This window comes from Argopecten irradians, chromosome 2, assembly GCF_041381155.1.
Source record: "Argopecten irradians isolate NY chromosome 2, Ai_NY, whole genome shotgun sequence".
NCBI lineage: Eukaryota > Metazoa > Mollusca > Bivalvia > Pectinida > Pectinidae > Argopecten > Argopecten irradians.
The window spans coordinates 25,513,174-25,532,115 of record NC_091135.1 but is presented as its reverse complement, the minus strand read 5'-3'; the positions used below and the strand labels follow the sequence as shown (position 1 = coordinate 25,532,115).

At 33.1% G+C, this 18,942-nt stretch overlaps 2 protein-coding genes and 1 long non-coding RNA gene across 5 annotated transcripts; 2 read left to right on the top strand and 1 right to left on the bottom strand.

Annotated features, from left to right (window-relative positions):
- The first annotated feature begins 777 nt into the window (after positions 1-777).
- LOC138316940 (uncharacterized) lies at positions 778-4,049 on the top strand. Of its 3 annotated transcripts, none has more exons than XM_069258579.1 (6): positions 778-1,641; positions 2,357-2,446; positions 2,706-2,831; positions 2,973-3,041; positions 3,204-3,290; positions 3,682-4,049. In XM_069258579.1, the coding sequence occupies exons 3-6, from the start codon at positions 2,723-2,725 to the stop codon at positions 3,837-3,839; spliced, it is 423 nt and encodes a 140-aa protein (XP_069114680.1). In that variant the 5' UTR covers positions 778-1,641; positions 2,357-2,446; positions 2,706-2,722; the 3' UTR covers positions 3,840-4,049. The 3 variants fall into 3 exon arrangements, with proteins under 3 accessions (XP_069114680.1, XP_069114678.1, XP_069114679.1); XM_069258577.1 differs by having other exon boundaries at positions 3,204-3,329; XM_069258578.1 differs by having other exon boundaries at positions 778-2,446; positions 3,204-3,329.
- Positions 4,050-4,154: 105 nt separating this feature from the next.
- LOC138314927 (uncharacterized) lies at positions 4,155-7,286 on the top strand. Its single transcript, XR_011207439.1, has 3 exons — positions 4,155-4,495; positions 4,950-5,014; positions 5,294-7,286. It is a non-coding gene; the product is annotated as an uncharacterized lncRNA (long non-coding RNA).
- Positions 7,287-14,636: 7,350 nt separating this feature from the next.
- LOC138316546 (ficolin-1-like) lies at positions 14,637-18,884 on the bottom strand. Its single transcript, XM_069258228.1, has 5 exons — positions 18,632-18,884; positions 17,584-17,669; positions 16,353-16,449; positions 15,655-15,819; positions 14,637-15,292 (listed from the first exon to the last, which is right to left on the bottom strand). The coding sequence occupies exons 1-5, from the start codon at positions 18,882-18,884 to the stop codon at positions 15,015-15,017; spliced, it is 879 nt and encodes a 292-aa protein (XP_069114329.1). The 3' UTR covers positions 14,637-15,014.
- Positions 18,885-18,942: the final 58 nt, after the last annotated feature.

Genomic DNA, 18,942 nt, shown 5'->3' with positions numbered 1-18,942 from the left:
TGCAAGGAAACTATACTTTTGAACAAATTCAATTTCAAACTGCTCTGCTTTAGATAAATACCAATAATAAATTGATACATCAATGTACATTTTTGTTTAAACATATATTGGCTATTGTTTTAAGACACGATGTTTCTCGGTATTTCCTTCGAAATATGAATACATAATTAGGTATTTAATTATGTACTGATTTAATTTTTTTGACACAAATGCGGTTCATCCGAATAAAAGTGTAAAAAACGAGAATAAAAGTAAATTACTATTCATAGAGAATTGCAAAATCATATGATAATTGTATAAACAAATCCAGTCATACCATTAATGAACATTTGCATTATGTAGTTCGTTTCATAACGTTTCATCTAGTAATTTGTCGAATTTTAGTTGGAAATCAGACAAAATGTGCTACGCCATAAAGTTTGCGAGTAAATATTTTTAGCGTTTATACCATTTGAATTGTTATAAATGATTCTACCAAGATCTAAACTATGCTTATGTATTGGTCGTTTCAGGATGACCTATAGTCAACATGCTTCATCCTTCGTGGTAAACATTTCATTCAAACGACTTCTTCCAAATAACAGAAACGCCCAGATACTAACATTACAGACATGTATTACGCTAGTATGATTGGCTGCCAAGTTTGTACACATCAATTACATTGACCTTCATTCGAGGTCACGATGGTCAAAAAGGCTTAAACATTTAAACAACATCTTGTTAAAAACAAAAAGTGATATAACTTGATATTTACTGACCCTTTGTTGATATGAGATTTGGGCGCTCGCCTCTGTGAGGAAGGCTCTGGGTTCTTTACCCTGGGTAATGCAGTAGTGGTCTCCGCTTCTGTCCCATGGCCGAGACACACCATGGTATATATCAGTGACAGTTTCTGCTCCTGCTTAACGCTCAGCATTAGTGGAGTTATTTTACTATAGTAATTTGATTAGTCGTTTTAAAGGTCACCAATACCTGACCCTAAATTGGATGCTGGCAGATCCTTTATCAAACAGAATGATGGTTAGGATCTGTATTTTAATCAGTTCGTCTTAAAATATATTGTGATCGTGAATGGTTAATTTTATGGCATGGAACAAATAAATAGTAAGTCGTATGTTCAAATGTTGAGTAGAAGAGTGTTCCTGTCTTTAGTGCTAGCAAGAAATCTTATATTAATGTAATCAACACTCATTGAAGATACAATATGTATGATGGATTTAGAACAGTCCAAAGAGACAACGATAACGCAATGCGATATATAAGTATCTAATACAAAAACTGTTCAATTTTTCCAAGATCAAGCAGATAATATGATTATGAAGATGAGGATAATAAAGAGGAAATTTTGAGCGACGTAACAACACATGAACTACCAATATCGAGTTTTAGAAGGGAGTTTATACATAAAAGTAGCGTTTCAGTGTATTTATGTTTACCGTAATACAGACACTTAATTTAAAAAATAAAAAAAACCTTCCGGCGTAAGACAAAAATAGTTGGATGATTTTCATCATCTATTTTTTTCACTCTATTTTCTAGTAAGTATTTGTCTATCCTTTTTTCTGCGTTTTTTTTTATCATTTTCTTATTGTGTTAATTGGCCATTAGGTGGCGCCCAGTCAAAAGCACCCGGTGTCGTTCGTCAGTAAAGATCATTTTTGTAATAAGATATAAACTGGTTTTTATATAAGGAATAAACGACGAAAACTGAAATAAATTTACTTTTGGTTCTATAACAAACGTATGGCTATTATTTTTAATGATGGTGTACTATTGTTTTATTATTTTAATGAAGGATTTGATATTGGTTAAATGTATTAACTACTCTTTAAATGATTACATGCATTTGTCGGCACAATAATTGTCATAATTGTGTTTTTCACTGAAACGGGGGATATTGATTTGGGTCCGTCCGTCCCTCCGTCTTTTTGAAACCCTTGGTTTCCATGCAATAACTGCCACAAATCTTAAGCGATTTTTGGTAACTTGGTCACATGGTTAAATGTGCCAAGGGCTCGGATGAGTTCGCTCGGCACTTTCACCGAACCCTATTTTGCGGAGTTATGGCCCTTTGATTAACGAAAAACGCCATTTTCGGCTGTTTCCGTGTAATAACTCTCGCCAATATTACTGGATTTTCTCATAACTTTGTAACATGGTTAAATGCCTCGGGGCACTTTCATTGGACTCTATTTGGCGCAGTTATGGGCCTTTAAATAACGAAAGCGGAGAATTTAAATTCCACAAATTTGCTTGTTTCTTTTTATTAAATCAACACTCATGGACGATGCAACAGGTATGAGATCTTTATATCATATACAAATAAATAAAACAAAACCTGTTCAATCTTTCTAAGATCTCGCAGATACAAACGCTTCCAGAGATGAGGATAGCGAGGTTTTGGATGAAGTAACAACACATGTACTTCCAGTCGAGATTTTTAGAAGTGAGTTTATAGCTACTAGTTATAAATTTTCATTTATGTTTTGTTTTTCGTAATACAGACATTGAATCTCTGAAGAGAAAAACTCTCTACACATTTTACAGTGAAATATCTTGATGGTGTTAAAGGTCGGTAATCCTTACTCTATGCTATTCTTTTTCTACATTATGTTAAGTAGGGAATACTTTTTAAATATTAACATTTTCAGTAAAGCAATAGCAGCTTAGATATCAATATCATCGACCTTCCTTTTTAATTCTAGACTGTTCGGAGGAAACCATGACACCCATCAATGTACCTGCCATAATACTGGGTGTTATTGTTTGTATTTTGACCGTTGTGATAATCTTCGCTATCGTAATTTCACACAGACAAAGGGTCAAACAAGGTGAGAATATGCCTCTATTAAAACTGAACTCATCATCATAATGTTTTCTGATTTCATAATATTGGACAATGCGCTCGGATTAGGCTGTGATTTTTATGTCAACTCTTCCTTGATTTCTAATGATTTTTCTATTATTAACAGTACAGGAACATAATTCTGAGGAGACTACCAGAGGTCTAGAACTAAAATCCATAACTGAACATAGTCACGGTAAGTGGTAGTTTTTTTTGTAGAAATAATACCCATTAAACTACACTTTCCCTGTCTTTGTCTCTATTCTGCTTAGAATACAACCTGAATTTTCAAAGAAGTGATTGGGTGATCAATTTATGTACACAAATAAACTCATGCATCATTATCGCATTCTTTAAGGTCAAGAGCAGATGCATGATTATGAGGATGCAGAGCTAAAGCAGGATGACCAAAGAAAAACGACAAGACAATCGCCTCCTTACAAAGGTATCATCGATGCAACAAACATGTTTATGTTATTTAAAGGTCATTTGTTAATGACTTTAAACTCTTTATTTGAATTTTAAGTAAAACTTACTTCAAATTTAGATAATAGTAAAACATCATCAATTATTTTAGCAACAAAGGTGAGGTATATCAAATGATAAACATGTGATTCCTATTTGGGTGACAGCCCAACAGATCTATCAAAGTGATCCTCATTACCTTATTAAAGAAGTTTAATGACAGAAATAAAATTAACCAGTGTCGTTGACTGATTCGACGTATAATATGATAAAATAAATATACAACTATCAAATAATTAGTTGGGAAAATGCCATCATCGTGCATCCTTTTTAAACAAGTAGTGTTAAATATCTGGTGTCTTGTTTTAAAGGTCAAGAACAGACGTATAGTTATGCCAGTGTAATGATTAAAGAAATCCACAACAAGAACAAAAGTCAAGAAAGTAAAGCAAAGGGAATACAAGGTGTGTTATCTTCAGACATATTGTTTTTATTCCAGGGTTCAATTGAAAATACTGCCTTTGCGTAATTTCAATTTCCTGTTTTTCTTATTGATTTATTTGTTTCAATGGTCTGGGTAAAGTTTTAAAGCTCCTAGTTAAGGTCACATATAAAAACTATACGAATAAGTTGGATAAAGAAAACTAATACCCCGGCTCCAACTAGATGAATTTGGATCAGATATGCTTACATACAAAATGAACATAGTCATCTAGAAAAAAAGTGATATTATATCTCCTTCTTCATATATATAAGAAATTAAAAACAAATTTTTGTTTGTTTGTTTGTTTGTTTGATTAATTAACGTCCTACTAACAGCTATGACATGTAAGGACGGCCTCCCATGTATGCGGTGTGTTGCGTGTATGTTGTGCGAGATTTGTGTTTTAAGAGACTGCGGTATATTTATGTTGTGTCTTCTTGTAAAGTGAAATTGTTTCCCTTTTTAAAGTGCTATATCACTGAAACATGCCGCCGAATACACCAAGCAACACATATATAATATATATATTGAATATATTTAAATTTTCATTGATGATAATATCTTGAGTACTTTCCTTGTGTTGCGCTTAACTGAGTATTACACTTAGGAGGCGAGTGTATAACAAATAAAAATATCCACTGTACTTTATTTCTGTTTAGAAGATGACAAGAAGGATTACACCGAGCTAAACCTGCAAAGTGGTAAGCAATTTAATATTACAAAATATTAAGAAAGACATAATAAAATTCCAACGAACTAGCATGAGTGAAGTTATATTCTATCTAAATAAACTAGCGAAATGGTGTATTTTCGTTCGATGTATATGAACAAAGCAAGGCTTGTTTCCATTTCATCGTATAATAGGTTTGATATACATGTATGAAGGGCACGAAATGGGTTTCGATTTAGATGTATTCTACTGTCGAGATATCGAAGTTCTTTATGGATGTTGTTTTTAAACCGATTTAGTTATAACATACTTTCCTCCATTCACAGTATATGTATATCCTAACAATAAACGTCAACCCCTCACCCCCCTTTTAAAGGACATGCTGTCACTCGCATGTCTTAAAGTCAAGCTCATAAAGAAATTGCTGAAAGTAAGTGTTTTTAAACATCATTTATCAAGATATTGAAATTGTCGTTATAACATAGATCCTGAACACGTATATGACCTGACCGATAGAGGAAAGTAACGCGGAGATTACAGAAAGAGAGAGGCAAGTATCAAGATAAACCTAAGCTCATAATATTGTCTATGACCATTGTATTTATTGGCTATGGCCATTGTATGTGTCATTACCTCGGGCACTTGTGTTACTCATATTATGTTATGTTAAATTTTCTCAAACATGTTAAAAATAGGTTAAAACATTATACAAATATTCAGACGATTTTACAAGATAATCACTGCCACGAGCTTATTGTTGGCGATGTAAACAGTTAAAAACGGTTACACTTACTATATTTAACGATCTTTTTTGGTTTTTAATTTACAGATGTATGCTGAAGCCCCTCAGGCATTGGTCAATCATGAAAGGAAATTCGACAAACAATTTGAACCACGAAATAATAATGATTTGATTCTGGAATTTGTAAACTATCGTAAAATCGAAAAAGAAATTTTCAAATAATTTAAAGCTAAGCGGCTTTACTAGAAAGGTGCATGTTTGACCCTTCTTCCGTAGATGCGTGCGCATCTGCTGACTTACGCTGTTGAACGCTTGCCAGATAAACAAGCGATGAACATAAACGTGTACATATTATTATAATACTTGATATTTTCCAGTTCTCAAATAGAAACGGGATTTTTAATGCATGTTTCTGTATAATCATCATGTTACCCGATCAATACGTGGATTCAAACTATATCCTTGTTTATGTTTTTCAGGTGAAAAATTATACATTGTATATAGGAAAATACGGAAGTCATTTAAATGTAAAAATACCTGTATACAAATAAAAATATACTTAATCGGAACAACAGTTAAAATCTCAATATAATATTACTATTTAGATAAAATTTTGTCAAATTTCTGCGCATCTAGGGTCTTAAACACAATGTAAATAATCAAGGTAATCGATTATGACATTCATTCTCAATGCAATACTCTGGACATTTTACTCTCATGTTAACTGTTAAGATCCTTTTTATTTGGTCAATTATGATAATGTTTGATTTCAATATTATACAATATGGTAATCTCCTCATATATCTTCAAGACATATGCTGTATATATATATTATCAATCATCTGTTGATTTTATTCTGCCAATACACGGATATCGTTAAGACATTCATAACGTAGTTAGTTACTCTCATTTGCTATCCTAACCCCTTCTGTACACTCTCAACCTATCGACTTTCGCTGTTCTACTTTATTATTGTTTTATTAGTTCCCTGCTGGTGAAAACAAAATGGATTTTATTGTTTGCCTCCGTCTTTCTGTCCGCCTTGCTGTCCGGATGTTGATTTCCATATTTGATGGATTCTATATAATATAAGCTTATGCGAAAACATAACATGGATTGAATTCGGCTCACAAGTACAAGAACTAATAGAAAAAAATGTATCATTTTGCCAATCTTGATTTCAGGTGATAATTTGAAAATAACATTTCACATATGACGTTTAGCATAGAAAGGACTATGTATAATATGAACATTTCTGGCCTCAAATCCGTTAAATTTTCAATGTAGTTATTTGATATTTAAATTGTATGATTTGACATATTTATCATATCCCTAATTTAATTGTAGTGACAGTTATCTAATTCTGCAGCTTCATTTGCAATATTTAAAGGTAACCAAGAAGGGCCCAAAGCATACCTAGTCCTTTACTTCACTAACAGTTCAAGTTGTTGGGTCAATCTATAGGCCATTCACTGTTGCTATCAATAGTAAATAAATGTCAATCTACCGGGTCAATTTCTTTATTTGACCATGCAGATAGGGCGTCAGAATTGTACCTCTTGTATGGTAAGGCGTTTTCCTTTCGATATGAATTTTAGCCGCAAACGTGTGGCTACAATTTCCTTTGGTTTGATTGATTTATCATTTAATTAAAAAACATGGTTTATTTAGGGAATTGGAAGATTTAGATGGTGAAGGAAAGCATGACTATCCAGAGAAAAAACCGCAGACCAGTGGTAGCACCTTGTGAAATATCCTGCATGGGCCAAATAATCTGGGCTAGTTGTAGTTTCATTATCATTGGGTCATGGTTAAAGTCATGGTAATATACTGGGGATCAGTAGGGCACCTGCATAGCTTCAGGTATAGTCAGTCAGTCGATTGCTTGATTAAATCAAACGGTCCCTCTGATTTTACAGTCTGTGTGCAAGCTCTTGATCTTACGATAATATTTTCCTCTCTTCTTTCGTGGTCTTAAGCATGCTGTGTGTGGCACATGATGATGTCCAGGTAACGATGGCTCTGCTCACCTGTGGATGGTATGACAAATTGTATTGCTTCCCTTTAAATTTCCTAAATAAACATGTATATATATATAGTATTTGTGAGTTGTTTTGTATATATGTAACTTAAAGAGAACCTAGTACCTATAAGACACAATATCGCCAAAAACGACAATCGGAACCAGGAAGCCTTTAACTCCAGCCGTATCCACTACTACTTGAGTTGCATGGTCGCCAGCGATCAACCTGATCTAGAACATGCAGTTCCTTCCATTTTCGGTCCACTATGACCTCGCCACACGAGCCAGATTCGAGTATTTATTTATCAAGTTGGTTCAAGGAAGGTTTGTTCATAAGCACAAATGTTAGTATAGCATAGAATGCACGAAATTTAGCGCAATAAGGCAGTTTCAACGGTCGGGCATTAGGATAGTGTGCGGAGGTCTTGTGTTCGAATCCCATATCTCTCTTTGATTGTCTTACAATGGTAATGCTATATTTCTCCTACAATATCTGTTTAGAATAATTTCAAAATTCTTTTTGAAAATGAAACAACTTTTCTATTCAAATCTTATTGAATATCTTATCTTATTTTATCGAATTAGCCTTTTTGTTTTGTGTTGTTTTAAAAATGAAAATTTCAATAATTATTCAAGTAAAGAATAGCATGTAGAGCAAAGTCTAGTGAAACGTTTTCATGACGCCATTCTATAGTGACGTCAAGATATGCGCATGCTTAATCGCGGAATAATCTTCTGTATTTCCTACATAGAGAACAACCAACTAAACAATTTTACATAGACCACAGTGTTAAACTGTGTTAAAGTTTTGTACTGTATTATTAAAACAACGGAATATAAGTTTGCTATTGTGTTCTATAATTAAAGTCTAGGTTCTCATATAACACTAAATAGAAAAAAAAGTTTGGGTCCTTCTGCTCAAACTCCAACCAGGGTAGCTTTATTGAAATCAGGCGCATTTTGCACTAAAAAATCCTGAAATTCTAATGCTTTTACCTATTCATTATAAAAATTGATATTTTGAACCTAAATCTCAATATGAATTTCCAAATTCATATCATGGTTATCTAGGAATAATTACCTGTCAGAAAACAATTTTACTTTTGAAAATTCATAATTAGCCAACCAATCAGCGGCCGGGTTAAAATTCTATCCTGGGCTCAATCTTGTATACACAGGGGCCATTTCGAAGGTCTTTTTTTATTTAGTTGGTTGATCCCTACAGTAAGCAGATTATCTGCTAAAATGAATTCTGTCTTTGGACGTCAGTCTTCTTTCGATCTATAAATAAATGTCATTATTTAGCTTAACATCAAACAAAGGATTGTACCATGACTATGAGGTAAGCATAGTTGTTTGTAAGAAATAAGGAACCACAAGTTTCACATCATAATTCTTTTATTATGTAATGATAAATATTTAATATGATATAAGAGAAGATCAATTGAGACAGAAATCACCATCATTATTATCTTGCCGGGTGCAGGGAAGGTATAGACATACGTACTGCTGTTTTATCTAGAGTGACGTATCGACATTTACGGCCTAGTTTCCAAATGAAAGAAAGAAGTTTATTAATAACAATTATAATGTCAGAACGTTTATATTAATACCCGAATATGAAGGTACATCTCTGTTACAATGATTTCGCTGTTCTGTCGCGTCATTGAGTGATAGTCAATTACCGCGCAGTATTCGGGAGAACTCGTTGAGGAGAAACGTACGACGACACGCGTTATGAACTTTAACATTTCATTTATCTATTTAGAATTGTTATGTAAGTTATTATGAATGTAGTAATAAAAATAATCTTTTAAGTCTTAAACCTTAACAATCTGTTATATATAATATTCTGTATTATAGGATGTTTTATTACATATTCTAAGAATCACTGCATAATACCAACACTATACTGAAAAAATATTCAGGAGAGATTTTTGATTTCCAGGACGACAGATGTGATTCACTTATATAATTTCTGAATAATGAGCATTTCAATATACACGTATCATAATTATCAATCAAATTAAATAGGATGAACTTTATCACAATATAAGATATTACACTATAATATACAATATCAGTGATAGCTTTAATGATTTCGCACATTTGACTTTACGCCGCAGTATATAATGAAAAATGTGATTTTGGGTACAGTATAATGGAAAACTTAGATCTGTTTGGAATACAGACGGACAGAAGGTACACGGTCTTCTAAGCGGTAAGCAGCATACATAACGACGCTATAACTGTAGACTGGAAACATAGTATATATGTTGTGAAGTGGACATATCTGTGTACTTATTTGATAATAACATGTGCTAACGTCGTGGCTACCGACACAAATATAGTTAATGAATAGGAGACTCAGGCCAAACTGGTTCTAAAATTCTAACAACCAGAACTTCAAAATACAGATACAAACATAAACACTGATCAATAAATCATATCAAATATAAATTCACAGATTCATCAATATTTTCACAATGATACACAAGATTTTACTCTAGCTGTCTATTAACATCTTCATTAAAATCTAGACTTCATATCTATCCTAAAAACAAATATTACCCGATTTCTACAAAGTATTTCGACCTTCTCATTTCCGAATGAATCCCTAACATGCACATAATAAATTCGATAAACCCATACTCACATATGTAGACTACGTGTAATACATGTATGGTACATTTAATTAACATAACAAACGCAAACATAGCCGACATCGGATAAAGACAGCCGCATACCTCAGTGGAAATGGCTGCATCACTCGTTCTATAATCTCTAACCAACATAAATGGCCACAAAATATGTTGATCAAAGTATAATTTCCAACTACCGAAAACACTAAATGATATAAAATACATATGAAAATGCGCAATCGGATAGCTTATTAAAACATATACATTCATCTGCTCGTGTGATAGAGAAATGACCAATCGTCAGCGTATTTAATTTACCATTCAACGTTGATGCAATATAAAAAAAATCGAGACATTTACTGGTGAATTCAAATTCCCATTAGTAGTTCACTTTCGAATGCTTTTTATCACTATCATAACGTTTGATAAGATGTTCTGACAACATCCCATTAGGGGTCAGTTTCGAATGACCTTTAGAAATGGCTACTCAAATTGCTGGCTGCAAAATTTAACGTGGATTTCGGGGATTAAATAGTTTGACAAAAAAACCCAGTCAGAATTATTTTTGTGTACGTAGTCATATCGCACAAAGAGCACAACAAAGCTAAATGTATATGTTTACTGGGGCGAAATGGCGTTTACGATGAAGTTAGCAAGGTGTAAAATACATTTGATCTGAAGCACAAGTAGTATAAAGGTCATTCGAACATGCCCTATAATGAGATGTTGTCAGATCCTGGCTATAATGATCTGTATTTTAATAAGATCAAACACTACTCTATAAGAAACGTTAACACACAGTAAAATGGTTATAGGTTATATGGTCATCAAAATATTATAAATCCATAGAGTAGTAAAAATAAAGTATAATAAAAAAAAACTGCAAATTACGTAGCATCGTGACATTCAAAGAATTCCATTAATAGTCTTCTGGGATATAAGTAAAGCTTTTGATCGCGTATGGCATTCATGTCTGTTACATAAATTGAAATCTTACGGTATTAAAGGTAAATTAAATAATTGGTTCAATGCTTACTTATCTGACAGAAAACAACGGGTACAAAAAACAAAAAAATAATGTAATCTTTGAAGGGTATCAATCTAGCACTAAACCTATATCGGCAGGAGTTACTCAAGGATCTGTCCTTGGCCCATCCTTGTTTCTTCTTTTTATTCATGATATTACTAATAATATAAACATTAATATAAAACTCTTTGCCGATGATACCTCTCTTTCTGTAATAATACAAAGTAATAATGATTTAGATACACCTTCTTTACTGCTCAATAATGACTTGTCCTCTATTTCTGACTGGGCACATAAATGACAAATTCTCTTCAATTCTTATAAAACAATAACAATGGATTTCAGTCGTAGACAAAACATTGATTATCCACATCTTTTGTTTAATAATAATGAAATTGCAGAAAATCAATCTCATAACCACTTAGGGCTTACCTTTAATAGTAAAGGAACATGGGCGGACCATACTTCTAAGGTGCATAAAAAACTCTAAAATTAGTTGATAGGAAAACTTTGAAAACTTTATATACTTCATACATAAGACCAATTTTAGAATATGCTGATGTAGTTTGCGACAATTGCATTCAAACCAAATCTGATCTTCTTGAATTCGAATCTATTCAACTGGAAGCCATGCGTATAATAACAGGACTCAGAAGAGGTACCTCTCACCATATCTTATATAATGAAACTGAACTAGAACCTTTAAAGGCCCACTACCTTTCCGAAACAGCTTTTAATTTTTAAAATGGAAATGTAAAACGAGATCGATTATTTTATAGAGTCGCATAAGTTATCAACTTACCGGTAATGCTACACTTATCATCGTCTTCTGAACAATTTAATTTAGATAAATAAAATGTTAATTTTCATAACGCGGGTCGTCTTATGTTTCCCGCCATCGTGCTAAATACAGCGCGGTAGTTGATTATCACTGCAGCAGAAGGTAAAATAGCGGGATGAAACCCAACTGTTATCCTATATTACGCAGGATAACTTGCATATGTTTGGCGTTATAACCTCATCTTAGGCCATCCGTATATATTTTCTTACGTTATTTATGATTTTTAGAAACCTTTAAATTTTGCTCCGGAAAGGTAGTAGAACCTTTAAGTAAAAGAAGGCAGAATCATAAACTTATTTTGATGTTCAAAATTATTAATAACTTTACTCCATTGTATCTCTCCAATATTCTACAACCATATTTAAATGTAAACAATAGATACAATTTTAAAAATAACAAAGTATTTTCTATACTACTGTCACATACAAATAGCTACATGAAAAAAATTGTCCTTCAACTATGGCTATGTGGAACTCACTTGATATTTCTCTTAGAGACTCTATTTCAATTTCTTCTTTTAAATGTAAGCTGAAAACTACTAATGATACAACTATTTCTGAAATGTTCATTAATTCTGCTCCCAGACAACTTAATATAATTTTATGCCAGCTTAGAAATTTTAAAATTGACCTTAATTATGATAATTTTGATCACCTTATTGATAATCCATCTTGTGTATGTGGAGCTCCAAGTGAAGATTTAATGCATTTTTTGTTCTTCCAATGCCCCATGCATTCTTATTCTAGACACCATATTCTATCTATATACAATTTGTTAGGTTATATAAATCTTCATTGCTTAGTGTATGGCATCCTTAATGCTCCTGATCATTTAAATAATTCCGTTCTATATAATGTAAACTTATATATTAAATCCTCTTAACGTTTTTCTATGTACAAATAAGACATTATATGTAATACTGTCTTTAGTAGTAATACAATTAATTCAATCTATCATTACCTACTATTATAGCAAGCAAGTTACCTACACCTTATAACATTCTAGCAAGGCAAGTTTGTTAATATTCAATGTAGCGCGTTAGGGCTACATGTAGAATATGTCTGTATCCCATTGCGTTCATACCACCTTTAACGCAATCAAAACACTGTTCAATCTATATATTTACATAAATAAATCTACCTTTACGTACAATTTAAAACGGTGATGGTTGCTAAGTTGGGTAACTACGGTAGTCAGGATGACCGAAGATATAGTTCCGATTGTTGAATGTTATAGCTGCAGTTTGGTTTGAAATACAACAATGACACTTTTCAATTATTTTCAACATATATTTTTTTTCAATTTGATAATATATATTAATAATGTCCATTTCGAATAAAAATTGAGATAACCAAGGCGGAACGACTACCGGTATGTATCGTTGTCAGGGTAGTGATGCGGTCCGAAGTGAAGCGAGCCGCCATATTTGATTTTCAACCGAGGAAAGTGACTGTGATAAAGCCTATTGATGGTATGACCGTTGAGCTGCTGAATGTTTGTCATGTATGTATCGGTCTAAGAACGCGATATACACTAAATTCTTCGCAGTCATGACTTTTATTTTATTGTACGGAGGATAGACAAGTGTTTGCGTGTGTGTAGGCCTATTTTGAATGCAAAGACGGGGCCATTTAAGCTGATGATACTGTTTCGGATAGGCTACCTGTAATGTTTTTTTTCTGGAAACCTGTATATGATCTGTTAACCTATTGTTCGCTTAGACGCTCCCAGAATTATTCACCGACAATCAGATGTTCTGTATATTTAGGTGAGATGAGTGACCGTACACACATGTACATCTGACGTAACTATGGGATTCCCCGAACATTCCTGAGGAAAGCCCCCCGGTTGTAGCCCCGACCAGCGATTCATTTTGTAGTTTATTACCGTTACAATGCTTGAACACATGTTTTGTTTTGATGTCAAATACATATTTAATTGGATCTAATAAAAACTCTTTATTGTTATTTTAAAATCCGTCAACTTATGACACAAAATCTTATCGAAGCGTGAACTAGAAGTAGTCCGAACCTGCACTGCGTTTGTATTCATACGTCATTGCGTTTACGCTAATTTGAACGCAACTCCCCTCCCGTTGACTATATAGGGGCATATGTAAATATATGTGTGTGAATGTGTTATTATTGTTTATTATATATATATATAATACATATAATTTTTTATTTTATACTTGGTGGAAATATGTTGTGTCTTCACTTTATCAAATAATATTTTTGTTTTCTTTTTTCTAAGTAATTTTGAATAGTAGTTATCTCTATAATTATATCACCTTTTCTATTTAATTTCATGATGAATATACAATAATCATTAATCCATAATAAATTAAATACTTTACATGTTATGATATACAATTTCTGTAGAATTAATCAATTGATACATAATATCTTTCTACCAAGCCTAACCGGAAGTAATAGAAGAAGACTGATATAGGCATTGCGCCTGTTGTCTAATTGTTTTAACAATACTTTGTAATTTTCTTCATATTTGTATTGTTAATAAAATATTTCTGAAATGAAATCTAATAGTCTTGGCACAACTTTTACAACGCAACATGTATGTTAGTTACCATAATTTACAAAGTGAGATTCGGTAATGTATTCCATCTTTGTATGTTACAGAGTTAGCTCCCTTGCGGGTAGGCATCGATTGCTACGTCATTATTTTGTGAGCCCAATTCACATCTTTTTCTCCGAAAAGTATGACGTTACGCTCGCAAACACATGACGTCAAAATCAATACCTACCCACAGGGGCAGATAACTATGTAATATGCAAATACAGAATATCTCGGTTCAGAACATCAACATGGACAAAACGTCGTAATGCATTTGATTGTACAAGTATCGCCTCTTCAAACACAAAATAACGAATTTAAAAGCATTTCTAAATAAGACTTTATATGTACTCAAACTAAAAATTAATAAATCAGTACAATTTGCTATTCTGAAATGGTAATCATACATGTTGCACAGTTTGTACAGGTAGATGATCAGATCGTTATTTGCAGCAAACGAAATTATTACAGTTATCTTATCGTTTACATACAAAAAATGATGGTTTAAATTATTTACATATAGAAACAGTGAATATACGCGTAGTTGCGGGCATGCAGCTTGGATTGGCTATAACCGTATATCTATCAACAGTATATAAAAATGTCATTTCAAATCCTTCGTGTATCGTTCGAAATAACTTGTTATTTCACGTTTCACATATGTCCACATTAAAACGAGCTAATGTTTTGCCTCTATGGTTTTACATCGAAAACACAATTTCATCATTCAACTTTCGAATCATCATCCTTACTTTCCTCAATGGCAAAAATGGTTCATCCTCTCGAGGGAAGTACAACCAAGTCATTGATGAAGGTCCTTTTATACCTTCATTAGTTTCGTACCTACCGTTAAGGTTTACTTCATGGCAGGCATTATACCACCAAGCGCCATGATATAATTGGGCACAGTTGGAATCATGTAGGTCATTATCTTTGTCGTAGGTGGTGAAGTAGTGACCGTTGTGAACATGCATTGCGCCTACTGAAACAAACATACCTCGTTACTTTCAAAATGGTAGCCTCGAACCTACATCCAATACAATAAAGTTAGCAACAACATATAATTATAAACAATAATAATCAATAAGAAGAGGAAACGGAAATAAATGAAACATATTTCTCTGGCACTATAGTTGCATTAATGACTTAAAAGTCTTTAGTAACTGTCAACATTATAATTAAAGCTGTTATATCGTCCAGAGAGAAAAAGTCCGAGCATGATTTTTTCATCGAATAAACTATTATACACAGCTTTTGAACGCATTGAAATGTCTTAATTTATATTATCTGAATAAGAAACATGTTTTTTTTTGTTTAGTTTTATAATACACGATTACGTACGATATACGTTTCCGGAGAAACCGTTTACGGTTAGTCTGTAATTATCATTTTCATTTTCCACCTGAAAGGTCGAGTACTGGGCATATCCCTTTGTCCCATCCCAGGCCTCAAGTTCTACACGCAGCGTCCGAGGGGAACTGGTCAGACGATGAAGGTTATCATTACCTAAAGACAAAAGAAGTAAATAAATGTAGCATTTTATTTAATGTATGAATGCCTTTATTTAACATCACATAATATCAATGATATAACTAGTACACCAGGACTCTCGTTATATTATATAAGAAAACGATTATATATGAGTTTTAAAGTAGTAATAGTTTTCTTAAAACATGACCGTAATTATATATAATTAAGTAGTCATATCGCACAAAGAGCACAACAAAGTTAAATGCATATGTAAACTGGGACGAATTAGCGTTTACAATGGGTGTAGCAAGGTGTAAAAAATGCATTTGATCTGAAGTACAGTCGAAATAAACGTCATCCGAACATGACCCCTAATGGGATGTTGTCATATCCCCTCTTGTATGGAGTGGTTATTAAAGCTATGTATTTTATGCCAATAGTACTGGCACATTATCATATATTATTGGTAAAATGTTAAGTAAAAATACGCTTTTCGTTACTTTCGCGTTTTTACAGAGACTAAAATGTGCTTTATATGTGAATTATTAGATTGTCAACATAGAACTTACCAATCCAAAAATCGCCTAACAAATCTCCGAATCCGTTCTTATAGTCCTCCCAATTACGATAGAAATCGACATCTCCGACTGTTCGTCTTTGTATGACCTTCATGTATGTGTTGATTTAACAAACCAAGGTATAAGGCATTAAGTTATAATCTACATACATATATAGAGCACATGCGAGTGGTCAACACCACTCAACTAGTGACATTCAGCTTACATAATCTGACATTATTAAATGGTATAATATCTAACCCTAAAATATATGTTATTCTGTTCATTATTAAATTTTATTAAATTCGTTGGCTAGACATCATGTTATATGCAAATCTGAAATAAAAATACAGAGGAATATGGTTACACGACTCAAAATCGTAAGTGAAATCAGTTAAGAATCAGAACGTTTAACACACACAATCTGCGGTCACGTTTCAGTAAATGTACTGGTATATAACGGAACTTAAATCTGTGAAACAAACATATACATGTGTCCCTAATAATAAGTCAGGTATGGCACTGAATTATTCACAACGTCTAACCGCTTTCTAAATCGATTTCCTACCCATACACATTAAGAACAATGTTTTAAACATTTCTATATACCAAACCCATGCAATGAAACAGAAGGAAATAACCCTTTAAAAGTAACCTCAAATAGTACTTACTAAATGTATCGCCTTAACTCATACTGTCATTGAATGTTTTAACCAGCCATCGTTATTTAACTTTTCACTTTATGCAGTATCATGCGAAACATAATTTTCAAATGCTCACTGAAGCGTAGTTCACAGTGGCATTCGTGTTGATACACCACGGAATATTCAGTACGTAAACTACCTTGATTGCGTTCCGATAACATAACCTCGTGTCGTGTATCGATGACGAATATCATATGTCTCTTGTAAAAGATTATAATGCAACTGCGATACCCAAGTTGGCATTCAATAATTTCAACCAACATTTTGTGGATTTTTTGCGTATTCTGCAAAGATTACCGTCTAACAGTTATCAACATTGATTAACTGCTATTTAAAAATTGATTAAGTATATTGTCATTGCCACACCATTGCTAAATTTAAGTAAATCTGATTAAAATATATATATCCTTATCATCACGTCTTTTCTCTATTAAACGGCGTGATTGTTGGGATCTGTATTTTAATCAGAATGCATCAAATTCTAATGTAATATATCATCAAACTACATATTAGGTGTATTAAAATGTCTACATACTTACAATCCATGGTCCGTCTTCAGTCACTCTGTCATAGGACACTGTCAGGTTTGTTCCATCTGCCATAGTGATAGTTTCAACACCACAAGCTTTAAATAAAAATTGTCTTAGGGTAATATTTTTGATTGAGAAAAAAGACCAAAGGTTGCATTATTTATTTCTGTTGAGCTGAAATCAAATGCGGAATGGGATTGGATGATACATATTAATGCAAAAGTGACCTGAATTTTATGTACGCTATCTGACAATAATCACCGCTTACACATAAAGCACAATCTGTCGTTATACCCAAAATATACCGGTAGTCACTTAACGCATTTCCAATGTACGTGTGCAGATAAAACCAAGTAAAATCGAAAAAGTTTTATTGAATGCCAGGTTTTGATGTTTGACATATATAACCTTCAAATGTGTTTGTGTGAAACTTTAAACTAAACCCTTAACGTACATAAGTATTCTACGTAACACAAAGATGGTTTCTCCCCGTACAAAGGTGAAACATAGATCGTGTAGCAGTACCAACAAGGTGATAAAACTAATCAGTCTTGGTATACTTGGACTAAAAATTCACGTCAAATATATCCAATTATTACAATGCGGACATTTTGATGACAGGTTATAAAATAGCACAACCACTTTGACATTCGTTTGACGGCTGTAGCGAGCTGGATGCCTATTGAACCCTAAACCATCAAACATATTTAGTCTTTAAATGGTTCGGAATTTTTCTTAAATGAGTATAAATTATCTCACATTAAAAAGATGCAAAAATATAAACTTCGTCCGATTTGATTGGTTTAATGTCCCATTAACAGGGTCATTTAAGGACGTACCGGGTTTATTGGTATAGTAAAACTCAAAGTGCACTGGTCATGACCTGGCAAATGCCCCCATGGGGTTCGAACTCACCATCCGGAGATGACGGGTTTGTGATGATATTTTAACATATCAATCATTCGATCCCAGACAAAAATATAAACATGATCAACAATCAAAGCAAATAGTTTGCGACATCAATATGTATGACAAAGTATCAAACGAATGGGCTTACCTTCACGCTTTGCAAAATATATAATTGAATTCGACACCGTAGCATTTCTGTCCTCGACAAGTAACTTGGAATAGGTGATACATGTCTGGTTGGTTGTCGTGTATGAGAACGACAAACATTCTTCGTGTTTACAATGTGACGCACACAATCCCCAGTTTTCTATCGCAGTATTTGACGTTATCGTTTTTAATCCTTGATCCGACTCGTCCACCTGGAGCACTCTTCTAAACAATGCCTTTTTAGCCCCTTCCATTGAGGCATATAAAGTGGCGAGAAACAAAGTCAAAATTTGATGTTTCATATTGAGTGTC

What these genes read in the sequence shown, in the direction of transcription:
- LOC138316940 (XM_069258577.1), top strand. Translation starts at nt 2,723, where the DNA reads ATGACACCCATCAATGTACCTGCCATAATACTGGGTGTTATTGTTTGT. An exon ending in CATAACTGAACATAGTCACG is followed by an intron (nt 3,042 to 3,203) that starts GTAAGTGGTAGT and finishes GCATTCTTTAAG; the next exon opens with GTCAAGAGCAGATGCATGAT. An exon ending in CATGTTTATGTTATTTAAAG is followed by an intron (nt 3,330 to 3,681) that starts GTCATTTGTTAA and finishes CTTGTTTTAAAG; the next exon opens with GTCAAGAACAGACGTATAGT.
- LOC138316546 (XM_069258228.1), bottom strand. Translation starts at nt 18,884, where the DNA reads ATGGAAGGGGCTAAAAAGGCATTGTTTAGAAGAGTGCTCCAGGTGGAC. An exon ending in ATATTTTGCAAAGCGTGAAG is followed by an intron (nt 17,670 to 18,631) that starts GTAAGCCCATTC and finishes TTTTATTTAAAG; the next exon opens with CTTGTGGTGTTGAAACTATC. An exon ending in GTTAGGCGATTTTTGGATTG is followed by an intron (nt 15,820 to 16,352) that starts GTAAGTTCTATG and finishes TTTTGTCTTTAG; the next exon opens with GTAATGATAACCTTCATCGT.